General features: G+C 36.0%; 1 protein-coding gene across 2 annotated transcripts in view; it reads right to left on the reverse strand.

The window, feature by feature from the left end:
* Positions 1-3,049: 3,049 nt before the first annotated feature.
* Positions 3,050-15,283, reverse strand: part of FBXL4 (F-box and leucine rich repeat protein 4) — a 69,103-nt gene continuing 56,869 nt past the window's right edge. For both annotated transcript variants that reach the window (XM_037520139.1, XM_037520138.1), the window contains 3 exons: positions 11,416-11,487; positions 7,192-7,504; positions 3,050-3,553 (listed from right to left, as the gene is read on the reverse strand). In XM_037520139.1, the coding sequence (XP_037376036.1) occupies positions 3,390-3,553; positions 7,192-7,504; positions 11,416-11,487 (549 nt within the window). In that variant the 3' untranslated portion in view covers positions 3,050-3,389. The remainder of the gene's footprint in view (positions 3,554-7,191; positions 7,505-11,415; positions 11,488-15,283) is intronic.

A 15,283-nucleotide genomic window follows, 5' to 3' on the forward strand; every position in this document is an offset into this window, starting at 1 on the left:
TTTTTATATTTCTTTTTGTTGATGTGTTGGATAACGTTGATTGATTTTCGGATGTTAAACCATCCTTGTGCCCCTGGAATGAATCCTACTTGGTCGTGGTGAATTATCTTATGGATACATTGTTGGATTCTGATGGCTAAAATTTTATTGAGGATTTTTGCATCAGTGTTCATTAGGGAGATTGGCCTGTAGTTTTCCTTTTTTGTGTTGTCCTTGTTCGGTTTTGGTATTAGTGTAATGTTGGCTTCATAGAACGTGTTTGGTATTGTCCCTTCCTTCTCAATTTTTTGGAAGAGTTTGTGAAGGATAGGCACTAATTCATCTCTGAATGTTTGGTAGAATTCATTTGTAAATCCATCAGGTCCTGGGCTTTTGTTTTTGGGAAGGTTTTTAATTACCATTTCAATTTCGCTAATTGTAATTGGTCTGTTTAGGTGTTCTATTTCTTCTTTATCTAGCTTTGGGTGATTGTAGAGTTGTAGGAATTTGTCCATCTCCTCTAGATTGTTAAACTTGTTTCCATATAACTGTTCATAGTAGTTACTGATTATTCTTTTGATTTCTGCTGAGTCCGTTGTGATTTCTCCTCTTTCATTGATGATTCTGTTTATTTGTGCTTTCTCCCTTTTTTCCTTTGTGAGCCTGGCTAGGGGTTTGTCTATTTTATTGATTTTTTCAAAGAACCAGCTCACAAGTAAATTTCTTACTCTTTCTTTGCTTCAGTTCCCTCATCTGTGTATGGGAATAATGGTATCTATTGTGTAAGGCTGTTGTGAGGAGTAAGTTAGAAAATGCAAATTGCATGAGAGAGTGCCTGGTACAAAGTAAGCATTAACTCAATGTCAGCTGCTAACTTATAAGTATTACTTCAGTAGTTGGTAGTCAAATTATACATGTCATCTTCCTGAAAGATCTTATGAATAAAACATTTAAAATGTTTACATATATCTGTGAGTGAAAAGACAATCCAAGGATAAGAAGATAACAATGGAGGATAACCAAACCCTCTCAAACTGCCCCATGCTTCTGCTGTCAAAAAAAGACAGGGTGGGACATAGCACCAGGACAATACTTGCACAGATGATTTCTTACATGGAAGAAACTGTATTAATATCTTTATATTTTAAATGTCACAATATTGCACTCTTTATATTCTATAAAAGAATAAACACAGTACTACTAGTAATAATTTATAACATTTACATTTTTAAAAATTTCTCATATGACTTAAATCAATGACATATTCTTATTCAACAAATACTAGATGCCTACTATTTGCCATGTGTATAAATTCACTACTTTAAGGACTTTAGGGGGAAAATGTTTTCATATATTTATTGTTGAGAGTACCCTCAAACATTGCATAGAGATTAACATATTAACTGTGCCATTTTTTAACTCAATAAGCTTTTTTTTAGATGACTACAACTTATAAGACAAGAAATTCTGGAGTAGTGCTACCCAGTATAACTCTAGTCTCAGATAATTACTGAACATTTAACATGTGATTTACACAACTGACAAATAAAACTTGTAATTTAAGTTAACTGAAATGAAATAAAATAGCCACATCTGGCTAGAGGCCAGATGTGCCACAGGATCTCTCTGGGATCTGCAGGTGTTTGAGGTTAACATTTTGTCCTGTATAAGATAATGAATTTTTTGACACTACACACTTAATATTAGTTTGTTATTCAAAATAGCTGTCTTTTATGATATAAAATATTTTTCTGTCAACTTTCTTAGCAGCAGAACTAAATAAATTCACTATTTAATAAAACAATGTTTGCTTGTTTTCTATTTTCTAGCAGATTTCTAATTATTTAAGTTGCTGGGCTACAGAAGAAAATAACAAATAAAACCTACATATAACTTAGAAATCTTAAGTTTTTCCCTCTGAAAATTTTAAGGTAACTGCTTAACAATTTGAAAGTTATATTGTTCAGTTGTTTAACTCTTGTTCTTAATGATGCCCATATTATTTTTTTAAAGATTCATTTATTTATGCATACAAGAGCTGGGGTGTAGGCCAGAGATGTGGGGAGTGAGAAGATTCACCAGAGACAGAGTGGGGAGCAGGACAGGCAGATTGACTAAAATACACTGCTGAGGGGAGCGGCGGGTGAGATAGGAGAGGTCTGTTGTGCCATGTGGATCACCTCCCTGGCCAGGGATTGAACTCGTGCTGCAGTGGCTGTGTCTTAACCCCTTGTGCCACCAGGGAGGCACCCATGCCCATATTTTTATACTAGTTTTATTCCATAGTAAAATAAAAATACCACAAGAAATGTGGAAAAACTAAACATTTTCTAACAATAATAATAAATTTTAAAAAATGAGCAGGAAACCATATATCAGAGACATTCTGCAAGGGAGAAGGAGGTAGAGTGATCAAATCAGGGGAGGGAAGAGCACAAAAGACTATGGTGATGGTGTACGGATGAATTGGTGGTGGGAAATTTTACGGAGAATAACCTGAGAGGAGAAAACATCAAGCATAAATTGCTCATTCTTGAACATGTGTATAAATTCACTGCTTTAAGGACTTATATATTTATTTTAAAATAAATATAAATAAATATATATATATATATAAAAGAAAAACTAACACGGGCCTCCCTGGTGGTGCAAGGGGTTAAGCACCGCACTATGAAGCAATCCGCAGCCTCTGCAACATGAGTTGGATCCCCAGCCGTCCAGGGAGCAGCCCACATGGTGCAGCAGACCTCTCCTGTTTTGCCTGCTGCTCCCCTCAGCAGTGTATTTCAGTCAATCTGCCTGTTCTGTTCCCCACTCCGTCTTTGGTGGATCCTCTCACCCCCCACATTTCTGGCCTGTGCCCCAGGTCTTGTATGCATAGATAAATTCAAAAAAGAAAAACTAAACACTTTCAAATTGAAGATTTAATGTATTATAAAATCAGTAACAGAAAAAAAATAAACACTCTCCAATTAACTGTCAATTTTGTACCTACCAAAGAAAACACTGACAAAGTCATAAGACTTATTAATAAGACGTCCTTACATGGATGTATGAAAAATTAATTTTATTTTTTGCATAAATATCATGATAGTTTATTGCTCAGTGTTCCTTTAAAAATAAGTTAAAACAGTTCCATATTACTCTTTTTGCTAAACATGTAATTACTGACTAAAGCATATCATCACTGATTAACATAAGGTAAAAATACTATCAGCCACTCACACATTCTTGAAGAAAAGTGCTTGTAACATTTTGTGAAAACATTTCTTGACATTTTTACTTGATTCAATGAAAAAATTCATATATTTCTTTAAAATCTACAAATGTCTTCCTAGGACTGAACAAGTCCAACCCCAAAATAAGAGCTTGCAAAAGCACATTAATTCTATTACAGAACATATATTAAGTCACTGAGTGAAGCTCTTTTTTATGAATACTTTTGGAAAGTTCACATTGAGCTCCAGCACAGCTCTATTATCAATCTGAGAACAGAAGGACACATCAAGTAAGGAAAGATCTTTACATGATTCCAGGAGTTTTCTTAAGGATGCCGGACTTACCATTCTTGTTCCTGTTTAAAACAAAACAAAACATCTTGAATATATCATTTATAGAATGCCCTGATAAAGGGTTCATTATTATTCATTATTTGAAATACACTTGAATTGCCATTTAATAATTAAAAACATTTCTTAAAAATAAATTCATATTGAAATAATCCTGTAAAAAAAAGATAAACTGAATTTTCCCAGCCAGTCTGACATCTAGGACCTCAATTTTATCAAAACTCTACTCCCTATCTTCATTCTCACCTTCTACCCTTTCCAATCAACTCATCCAGAATTTTCTATTTCTCTCACCCCAGTTCAAAAGGTTTGCACATCTCATTTTCCTTAACCTATGGGTCAAAACAGGCAGCAATACTTACAATGATTCAACCTCTAATTCAAATGATACAATTACTAAGAAACTGACCTGTAGACACTTCTGTTTTAGGCAGTAAAGATATAAAGATAAATAAAACACTTTTCTGCCTTAAGGAACTCACTGACCAGAGTTGAAAACAAATAACTACAACATGGTTTTATAGTAAAAGGTGGACAAAAAAATGGTATTACTGAAAGACCGATGACAGATGATGAGTTCTATTTAGTCTATGTTAAAAGTGATTATGGGGTATTCAGATGAGCTAAATTATATAAATATGTAAAGCACCTGACACATGTCAGGCACTCAAATACCAAGTATCACTAGGCTTTAAGATGGAATCTATTATAAATTGTACCTTGCTTTAATTATAGCTTTTCTGGGGGGAAAAAAAAATCACAATTGCATTACATATGCCCTTCTACTAGGATGGGTATTAAAGATTGTTACCCCCACCATGGGGTCCTGAAGCTATAAATTATGCTATAAACTATATTGCTCCCCTATCTGTGAGTGGCCCCAATTCAGTATAGGTTTCCTCCTTTCCCCCTTCCCAAACCCTGTGCTATCTGAAAGTAGAACATTCCTTTTGGATATAACTTGGCAAGCTATTTTTTGTTTTTGGGAATCTTATCACTGCCAATTCAAATGGAAATATTTTTGAGTATTTCCAGACACAAAAAATAACCCACCAAGTCATACCCAACAGGAACACTGTATTTTCAGATAGTGGGGAGAACTAGAAACTTTCAGGATCCGTAGAGGCCTTGAACTAAAGACATGGAAAACTGGGTTGGGGTTGTTGTATTTGGCCATAGGTACCCAGAGAAGCAGAAGTAGCAAATATGACAAGAAAGAACAAGACAAAACCAAAGCATTCTCAAGGTCTGTGAGCATGTATAGTGGCAGAGGGTGGAGAGGCAGGCAGGGGAAAAGTGCCTGAAGATGCAGGAAGGAAACAGCTTTCTGCTTTGTGATGTTTTTCTAGTTCCTCCTGAGGTCTGACCATAGCCAGCTTCTACTCATGGGATCTGAGAGCGATACCTGTATCTTTATAGTAATTTCCTTCTTCTTATGCATAACTTAACTCAAATGGGCTTTTTTTTTTTTAATTGTAGTAACACTGGTTTAAAACACTGTATGTGTTTTAGGGGTATAGGTTCACACCTCTTCAGATGTATGTAACCACACCATTAAGCAGGTGTGGTTGATCTTGATATGTACGATCAGAGAACCTTAAGCAGAATCTGTTGTTTGTCATCTAGGGTTGTGATTGTTTCCTATTTGTCAGTGCTGGTCATTATAATAAGTTTCCTGATAAAGGCATTTCTCAAGCCTGAGGGAATGCTAGGGAAGGATGTGAGAGACTAAACTGAACTAGACTGGGGCCCCCTCTCTTAGCTTCCAGAGTAATTTGTGCTTTTGTTTTGTTATCCACTCATGACAAAATCATGTTTTCAATCAGCGCACTCCTTCAGGCAGGGACCTATGTATCTTGTTTACTACTATACCCCACTGTTTAAAAGAATGCCTAACACAGTACATGCTCAATGAGTAGGCAATGAATGAAAGAACAAAGAGATGATGGTTAATTTCCCAGAACCATTACTCTGGTTTGGAACCTTATTAATTTATTCTTATTTTTATTGTTATTTTACTGTGCTCTTTATATTTGAAATAAAATGTTCCAATATATTTGTATGATGGCCGTGTTCCATCTATAATTAGTTTTAACATAATACTTCTTTGTACTTAGGTTTATGAAAATTACCAATGTTTTCAAAGAGAAATCATTTATACTTATCTATTTTTTTTTAGTAATTCATACATTTAGTAATTCAAACATTTAGAGATTGAAGTTAGGTGACCTGGCAACCAGCCTTCCTTACCCCCAAGTTCACCATTATTGTGCTTTTGTTTTAGGATAAGTGCTTCTTTGTGATTCTGTAACATCACCCTCAGACACCAGCTACTCTCCATCTCTAGTGTAGGACCTTTTTTGTTGTTGAAAGGAGGAGGGGAGTTGTAAAATAGATTGTAGTCAACAATAACTCCATCCTCTGAAGTGAAACCTGATGTAATTACTGGTTCATTTTAAAGGTCATGGCCAACCATTCTCAGTCTCCCTAAGAACTCATGATTTTTCCTGGGACTTTTCATAATATTTCTTTTATAAAAGGTTCAGGGTAATTCAAGGGGGAAGGTGGTTATAAATGAAAAGAAATAAGCATGGCAAGAGTGTGTGGTGTTATGAAAAAACAGCATTGACCATAGGGCCAAAAACCTTGGGTTTGAACCCATGCTGTTCGCTATATATTAACTGCTGAGTCCAGAAGCCATGTCTATGAAAAGACAATGATCTCCAACTCCCTGAGCAATGGCGAGCAAGGAATGTATAACACAGATGAAGTACCTAGCCCAATCTGTACGGGAATTTCTCCCTAATTTTTTAGCTAATTTTTTAACCGTCATCTCTTTGTTCTTTCATTCATTGCCTACTCATTGAATGAGTAATATGCAACTACATAATTAACATTTATAAATGTATCATTAACATGAAGAAATTTTCAGGTATTCCTTTTGTTGTAAGGATAAACAGGAAAGGATACAGGAAAGGATACAATTAATAAACAGGAAAGGATACAATTATTCTATGGACCAACTTAGCAGTTCATAGACTAGTCTACTAGTACTAACAGATGACCAGTGAACACAGAGCTGGTGCTCACAAAGTGCCAACTGTGTGGCAACTGACTTCTGGCTAAAGTAAGAAGAACCAAAATTTTATAGGGTTCCTGGTTGATAAATTGCAATATGGACACAAGGAATTTCAGAACTGAAAAAAAATCTTCAATGGAAATACCTTGAGGTAAAATTATTCCTAAAAGCTAGAATTATCAGGGCTGGAAGGAGGGGTGGGATTATCCTGAATTTGTTATACAAATAGACTAACTTCTCATCTGATGTTAATAAAACTGAACGACAGTTCATGTAAATTCTCACTATTCTTAATAGAACAAAAATGAATGGTTACTTAGAGCTTTCTGATAAGGTTCAACTGTATATTTCTGTCATTGTCCCCTCTCTTTTACTTAAGCACATATATAATTACTCTACATATCAATTAACCTATCTTGCACTTCCTACCAAACCAAGTGGTCTTATCAGGACAAAATTTTTATTGTATTCAAGAAGTTCCTTTTTTGCCTTGCAAAAAGTCTGAGATTAGCTTTTATGTCAAGGAAATAGACCTTAAAACAAATTTATATATTGTATCCTTACCTAATATGTCCAGTTGCTGTAATTTGGTACAATTACATGCCAATTCTTCAATGTCTGTATCACACACAGACCTGTTAGCTGTAAGAAAGAGTTTTTGCAAGTTTGGGAGCTGGCGTGCCAGTCTGGCAAAGCAGCCAGTGCTGCTCTGCAGTGTAGGACACCAGCCGAGGTCAAGTTCCTCCAGAAGTGGACATCCAGAAGCCAGTTCTGTTATCCCATTCTCAGTAATATTCTTGCATCTCCACAGATCCAGAGTACGGAGTTTTTTACACTTGGCTCCTATCATGCTAGCTATCACATCATAATCTTCAATCTGGAAATCAAACAATTCCAATCTTTTACATCTGCTCAGAAATGCAAACTGTTTAGAGCAAGTTTAAACAATCTTAATCACCTCCTATTGTTTGCTTCCCTGTAAACATACCCACATTCTCATTAACACAGCTCTGCCCACTCATCTCACAGATCTGCCACTGTTTCATAAAACAGCAAGAGTAATCACTTATTTAAAAATCCATTTAACAGAAGCTCCAGATAGAGGACATTAATGAATGAAATCCCAAAGCAGTCTGAAATCCTCAGTCTCTCATGAAGAATTTGAAGATTGTGTGGCGTCCTTGTAGCCACCCATTTTGACCTTGCTGCTGCTACTTCTTGACAGGGCCTAGTTACTTCTATTTATATTTGGCTAAAAAACTTTGGTGGGTCTATAAGAGCTCCCTGAGAAAGGTATGAACTTTGCTAGGTTCTAAAATAGCATGTGAATATAGGTAGTACTGATAAGGATATTAATTTGGGTGTAAGTAATGCATTTGGGGACTGAATATACAGCATGGAAATAATTTAAATTATGTTGCTAATGGAGTGTCCAATGATTTACCTCATGATCACAAGCGAGGTCTCTACTAGTCAAGGATTATTAAATATTTCAGTTTGTGGGCCTATATGTTTAATATTTCTTTATAGAGGTTCTTTTAAGAGGTTCATTTGATTTTGTTATAATCAGGCATCAAAATTACTACCAAGTAAAAAGGGAACAAAATAGCATACATTTTCTATGATTATTCCCTTTGTTCACTGGTTTATTCATGTTTTCAGCTATTGTGTGCCAGCACCACTCTAGATGCTAGGAACAACAGAAAATCAAAACAACAAAGACTATTCACATTTGGGGGAAACACAGACAAGTAAATGAGCAAAATAAATTCAGAGCGTGGTAGGTGGTGTGAAAACAATAAAACAGTTAATGTGAGAGCCATCGGAGTGTCAGTAGTTGAGGGAGGAGGTAAATGGTGGTTGTTGGCATCTCCAGGAATGAGTTTGTCACATTCAAAGAAAAAAGGTTGGTAAAGCTCAAGAGTGGTGAGGACAGGTGCTGAGGGCCAAAGTCACACAAGGGCCCGGCTACTCGGCTAGGAGAGAGTTTGGGTTTTTATTTAAGGGCTAAGAAAATCAATGCAGGGTTTATAACAAATATAATTCATATTAAAATAAAAACAAAAACTCTTCTGGCTTCTGTCTGGGAATGGTGTAAAGCAGGCAAGAGTGGAGGAGAAAGTCAAGTGAAGAGGCCTGCACTAGCCTACAAGGAAGATGACAGGGGCTTGGATTAAGGTAATAACAGTGGAATTGGAGAAATGGACAGATTTGGGGCTCTGAGTCAGAACCAAGGGGCTGATGGATTATATATAGTGGTGATTCATAAGGTTCTAGTTATGTGCCAGCTGTGTAGAGTAAAATCATGGAGAAAAACATGAGAAACAGGTTTGGGGAGACAACTACTGACTTTAGTGAGTGTACCTGAACAACATAAAACTGTAGCTTTGCCAGAGCAGCCAATTCACTTTTTTAGAAAATAAAAAATTAAAAACTTTTTAAATGCTATTATTTTTATTGTCAAAAATAAACTATTAAGTGAATCACCCTGCCTTTTGGTCAACTGACAGGAAAGAAACTGAGGTAAACATGGTATCAACCAAAGTATCCACCAAGAGGTGTGTGTGTATGTTACTGTCCTGGTGAACCTGGACCTGCTGTGAGGACAGTACTCCATGGCAGGGATGAAAGTAATGGCAATATTAGTATTTCTGAACTTCAATGTTATACTTCATTTCTTGGCAAACTAATATCGATGGTGACAATATTTTACTGTTAACTATATACTTTAAAAGTAGCCTATTTATCTAAAGCAGCATTTCCCATACCATACTATATTACATATTCATGGATACAATATTGAAGATGGGTTCAGCAGTCAGGAGAAGTTGGAAAAGATTAGTTTAAGCAAAGGCAACAGTTTCTTTGTTGTACAATTCCACTGAAAACTCCAAGAAGAAGACAGAGTAGCATCATTTCTTAGTTTCAGCCAGGGGTCTCTATTCCCTTCTCCATTGTTTCCATATAAACCTTTTTCTAATTAAATATCTTTCAGGACTAATATTCCATGGGTCAACACTGGAAAATTATCACTTAAAATATAGCTAATTAAAATTATATATATATATATATATATGCACATATAATTCCAACTCTAAAGTGTCTGTGGTCAGAGGTCTATTTAAACTGTTGCTCAGTTTAAATGGAGGTAAATGACAAAGTATGATAATGTCCCTCTAGCCAAAGTTAAACAGGGTCCTTGCCAATCTAAACAGGGCAGGCTAGCCATAAGCAAAGATCCAGGGGCAGCAATTAGTCGTCTTGTTGTCACAGAATCTGCCACTGAATTTCACTGGGGTTCTTCTCTTCCACTAGAAAGACCCAATGGGAGTCCATGAAATGACTTAGTTAAGCAAGAATCTGACTAGAAGAAAACCTAGTGTTGACTTAGTAGACCCCTGATATTGATTCCAGAGAATGGGCTGGGTCTGAGTCCATACTTGGGGTTTCATCAGACCTAACCACAATGATTAAAAACCATAGGGACTTGGAGACAAAGTGTCATTATAACAGTCCTCTCTAGCCTAAACTGCCAACTCATGAGGTATCACTGACATCACTGCTGAATTCTAAAAGATGTTCAAATGGGCTCTATTTTAGGTCAGGGACCATGAATTTTGATTCCAAGCATAGGATACTAGGAATACTTCTCTGGAATCTTGCAACCTATTCAGATCTTCCTAATAAATGAACAAAAACTGGAATAGTTTAGGATCACCTGAAGCTGCCTTGGGAGGAAAGAGAAAGGTCTTGCTCCACAGCTATACTGTGAGTGTATGTACGTACACACATGTTCACAAACACGCACACACAAATAAGAGTTCTATTTCCCTGAGTGTCAGTCCTATTTATAAATCATGTAATTTAGATGAAAAGTTCTAACTTGCCCCATGAACTCTTTTAATTTTTTTAAAATTTTTAAAAAAAGATTTATTTATTTATACATACAAGAGCTGGGGTGCAGGCCAGAGATGTGAGGGGTGAGAGGATTCACCAGAGACAGAGAGGGAAGAGAACAGGCAGACTGACTGAAATACACTGCTGAGGGGAGCAGCAGACAAGACAGAAGTCCGCCTTGCCATGTGGGTTGCTCTCTGGCCGGCTGGGGATCGAACTCATGCTGCCGAGGCCGTGGATTGCTTCATAGTGCAGTACTTTAACCCCTTGCGCCACAAGGGAGGCCCCCCATGAGCTCTTTTAATGTCACATAAAATCATAATTTTAAATCTGAAAGGACTTTAAAGGTTATCTAGTCCAACAGTCCCTAGGCTTTTGGATTTCATGGACCAGTAAAATTTCATAAAATATTCAAGTTCCAACACAGGTTATCCCTCTTTTAATTTTACCCAGTACGGAATGTAAAACTCAAAAAAAGAAACAAAATAAACCTACCTACTAACATTAGCATTTCCAGGAAATAATCTAAGAACTTAAAAACTAAAATTGACTTTGTGAAAAACTTAATGAACTACTGACACATGCGTATGACAGACATCCTATTTTGTAAAGAAACCCAGAGAGGTGAATAGCTTGTTTGAGATAACCATTTGGCTTGAGACAGAACCAAACTCTTTCCATCACAATATACTCACAGATAAATAATGCCAGTGCTTCTAAGGCATACTTTCCAATTTGAAAAAAAATGTTTAATTGTGGGGTCTACCTTAGTAAACCATAAATCACAATAGCTGTGAGGGGAGGGAAAGGGATAGGTCAGATAAAATTAAAATTAACCCATGTAAAGAAAGAGAATAAGCAATTGAGTACATAGAATTTTCAAGTACTTACCATTACACAACTACCCAAACTGAGGTGTTGAAGCTCTGAACAGAAGTTCAAAATGCTGAGCAGTGCTGTTTGCTGCCAACAGGGACCACATCAAAGAAAATATGGAAAGTGAAAGAAAGTGAAAAAAAGAGAAGAGGTCAATTAGACATTAAAGGCTGTCACTGCTTTTCCTGAAACAGAGCTCAAAACCTTGGGTTACAGACACCACAAATGCCATTTAATGAGTCCCCAGGTGCTCCCACCATTGATTGGCTTGGAGTCAAGGTAATCATTACTAGTCTCCATGTAAGTTGTCACTTTGTATATGGTTTGCATGCCCTAAAGATACCTACATTCCCTATGACCTCTCAGTTCATTTCCCAATGGTAAAGCAATTTGAAAGTCTGGTTAGGACTAAACAACAAGACAAGCTAAACACACCCCACCCCCAAAGAAAAAAGAAAACCCACAGAGGGCTGGTGACACTCTGAAGAACAGCGGTACCTCTGACATTCACTGATCAGCTGCATCCTGATAGAACTGCCAATAGAGTCACCCCAAATCAGGATTGAGCTGGTGACTTTAATGTCAGAGGATTCTCTTTGCTGACAAGGATACCAACAACCATTGAGCACCTGTCACTAGCAACATGCTGACTGAAACATATATAATGTGCACTTTCTAGTCATGCTCCTGCCATTTAAACCCATCTATTCTCTGCAATAAAAACGGTCTCACCACTAAAGAAACCCAAACATATGCTAGACTGCTACATAATCCTGGTACCTAGACTATCTCTCAATTGTCATAATTTTATTTTATGGCATGCCTTCCATGGAAAATTATAAAAACAAACAATGTAAAACAGTCAAGTTTATAGTTTTTCTTTTATAAATTAAGGAAAAAGCCACTCAAACTTAATATGGCAAAATTTCTTTCTAAACATTTGAACTAAATCATATCTAACAAAATTAAGGTGCTATTATACAAGCCCAGTATGATCTGTTCCAACTGTTCAGAAGCAGAAAAATATCTGCTGGCAAGGGGGAAGGATGAGTCAATAGCAATACAAAATATTCTTCAAACTCCAGATATCATACTCATGGTGAAAATAATGAACTATGTCAAATAAGATAAACTTAACAGCAAAATTACAATTATTCATGACAGGCTCTTGCACAATACTAGACTTAAGATTCATTGCTTCACTGTTTGGCATTTTTTTTTAAATTTAAGTAAAAATAAAATGCTTATATATTTTTTTACTTTCAACACAGCATATGACATTTACAAACCAATTCCAAGTAGTTTTCATAATGTGAACATTGAAAATGTAAAATAAAATAAATTAATTTTCAGATTCTCCATAATATTTAGCCATTTTTTTTTTTTTTTTATAGAGGCATGCTTTATTTATTTGTTTGCTGGTTTGTTTGTTTTGTTTATACATGCACTGGGTACAGTCAGAAGCGCGGGAGGGTGAGAGAATTCACCAGAGCCAGAGCGGGGAGCAGAGCAGGCAGAAGGACCGAAGTACACTGCTGAGGGGAGCAGCGGGCGGCAGGAGAAGTCTGCACGCCATGTGGGACCCTCCTCCGGTGGCCGGGGAGCAGCCGGGGATCGAACCGGCGCCGCAGAGGCCGCGGGCAGCTTCGCAACCCAGCGCTCAACCGCTGCGCCACCGGGGAGGCCCATATTTAGCCATTTTAACTTACTAACAGATGGGAAATGACATTAAGCTTTAAGCTTGTTTTTATTAAAGTAGTGGTTTCTTATAATATGGTTGTTTTATAGGATTTTCCCATGAGAAAGATCCAGAACATATCACAGAAGTTAAAGAGGATTCCACATATTCTTATGGATAAGAAATTCAAATAATATACACACAAATACCTATCTCATTCCTCATTTCTGGAACATGTTTTGAAATTTATTTTCAAATTATTTACAATGAAGAATCATAAGTATACAGACAAGTATAGCATCTAATTTAATGAGATCCATGTAGTTATCACTCAAGAGTATCAAATCTTAACATTTCATCTCTTTGCTTATCCTTCTCTATTTGTTTATCGCCCCATCCATTTACATACTTCCTCAGAGGTAACCTTTATCATGTCTTGATGTTTAAAAATGTGCTTGAAAATTATGTTATTTTATTATACAATATGGATCCATAAATGGCATATGGTTTCTATATAAATGGTATTATAATATGTATATACCTCTGAATTTTCCCCAATAGTTTGTGAGAGATTTGTCCACACACTCTGATTGACTTTTTAACTATTGCATACTATTTCATTATGTAAATACTATAACATAATCCCTCATTTGATAAATATTTAGGTGCTTAAATCACAAAAAAGACAAGCAAAATGGCAAACACAGATGCCAACATATCAATATTAACTCTAAATGTAAATGGATTAAGCTCATCAGTAAAAAGATACAGAGTAGCAGAATGGATTAAAAAACAAAATCCAACCTCAGGAAACACATTTAACCACAAAAGATAAACACAGACTGAAAGTAAAAGGGTGGAAAACAATCTTAAAAGCAAATAGACCAAAAAAGAAGGCAGGAACAGCCATACTTATATCAGATGAAATAGACTTCAAATTAAAAAAAGTAAAAAGAGACATAGATGGACACTACATTATGATCAAGGGGACAATACATCAGGAAGATATAACACTCATCAACATATACTCACCAAATGAAGGGGCACCAAAATATATTAGTCAATTATTATGAGCTCCGAAAACAGATATTAAAGAAAATACATATACAGTGGGAGACTTCAACACCCCACTCTCACCAATGGACAGATCAACAAGACAAACAATAAACAAAGACACTAGAGCCCTAAATAAAGACATATAACTCATGGACTTAACAGACATCTATAGGACACTGCACCCAAAAAAACCTGAGTATACATTTTTCTCAAGTGCGCATGGATCATTCTCCAGAATTGATCACATACTGGGCCACAAGACAAACATCAACAGATACATGAAAATCAAAATCATTTCAACTATCTTCTCTGATCATAAAGGCATCAAGTTAGAAATAAATCATGAAAAGAAAACAAGGAACCTTCCCACTTCATGGAGATTGAAATCCACACTACTGGAAGACCACTGGACTAATGAGGAGATCAAAGAAGAAATTAGAAAATACTTTGAGCTGAATGATAAGGAGGACACCACTGTCCAGAATGTATGGGATGCAGCAAAAGCAGTAATAAGAGGAAAATATATAGCAATACAGGCTCACATCAACAAACAAGAAAGAACTCAAAGAAACAACCTAACCTCACATCTCAAAGAACTAGAAAAAGAACAACAACAAAAAAACCCTAAACCCAGTAGAAAAAAAAAGAAATAATAAAAATCAAAGCAGAAATAAATGAATTAGAAATTAAAAAAAGAATCCAAAAGATCAATGAAACCAAAAGTTGGTTCTTTGAAAAAATAAACAAAATAGACAAACCTCTAGCAAGGCTCACAAAGAAAAAATCGGAGAAAACACATATAAATAGGATTATAAATGAAAGAGGAGAAATCACAAAAGACTCAGTAGAAATCAAAAGAATAATAAGAGATTACTATGAACACTTATACACAAACAAATTTAACAACCTAGAAGAGATGGACAAATTCCTAGAATGATATAATCATCCAAAGCTGGACAAAGAAGAAATAGAACAACTAAACAGACCAATACAAGCAGCAAAATTGAAGCAGTAATCAAAGCACTCCCCAAAAACAAAAGCCCAGGCACAGACGGCTTCACAAATGAATTCTACCAAACGTTCAGCAGTGAATTAGTGCCTATCCTACACACTCTTTCAAAAAATTGAAAAAGAAGGAATACTACCAAA

Source organism: Talpa occidentalis, unplaced genomic scaffold (assembly GCF_014898055.3).
Source record: "Talpa occidentalis isolate TD23 unplaced genomic scaffold, MPIMG_talOcc4v2.1 talOcc4.2, whole genome shotgun sequence".
Lineage (NCBI taxonomy): Eukaryota > Metazoa > Chordata > Mammalia > Eulipotyphla > Talpidae > Talpa > Talpa occidentalis.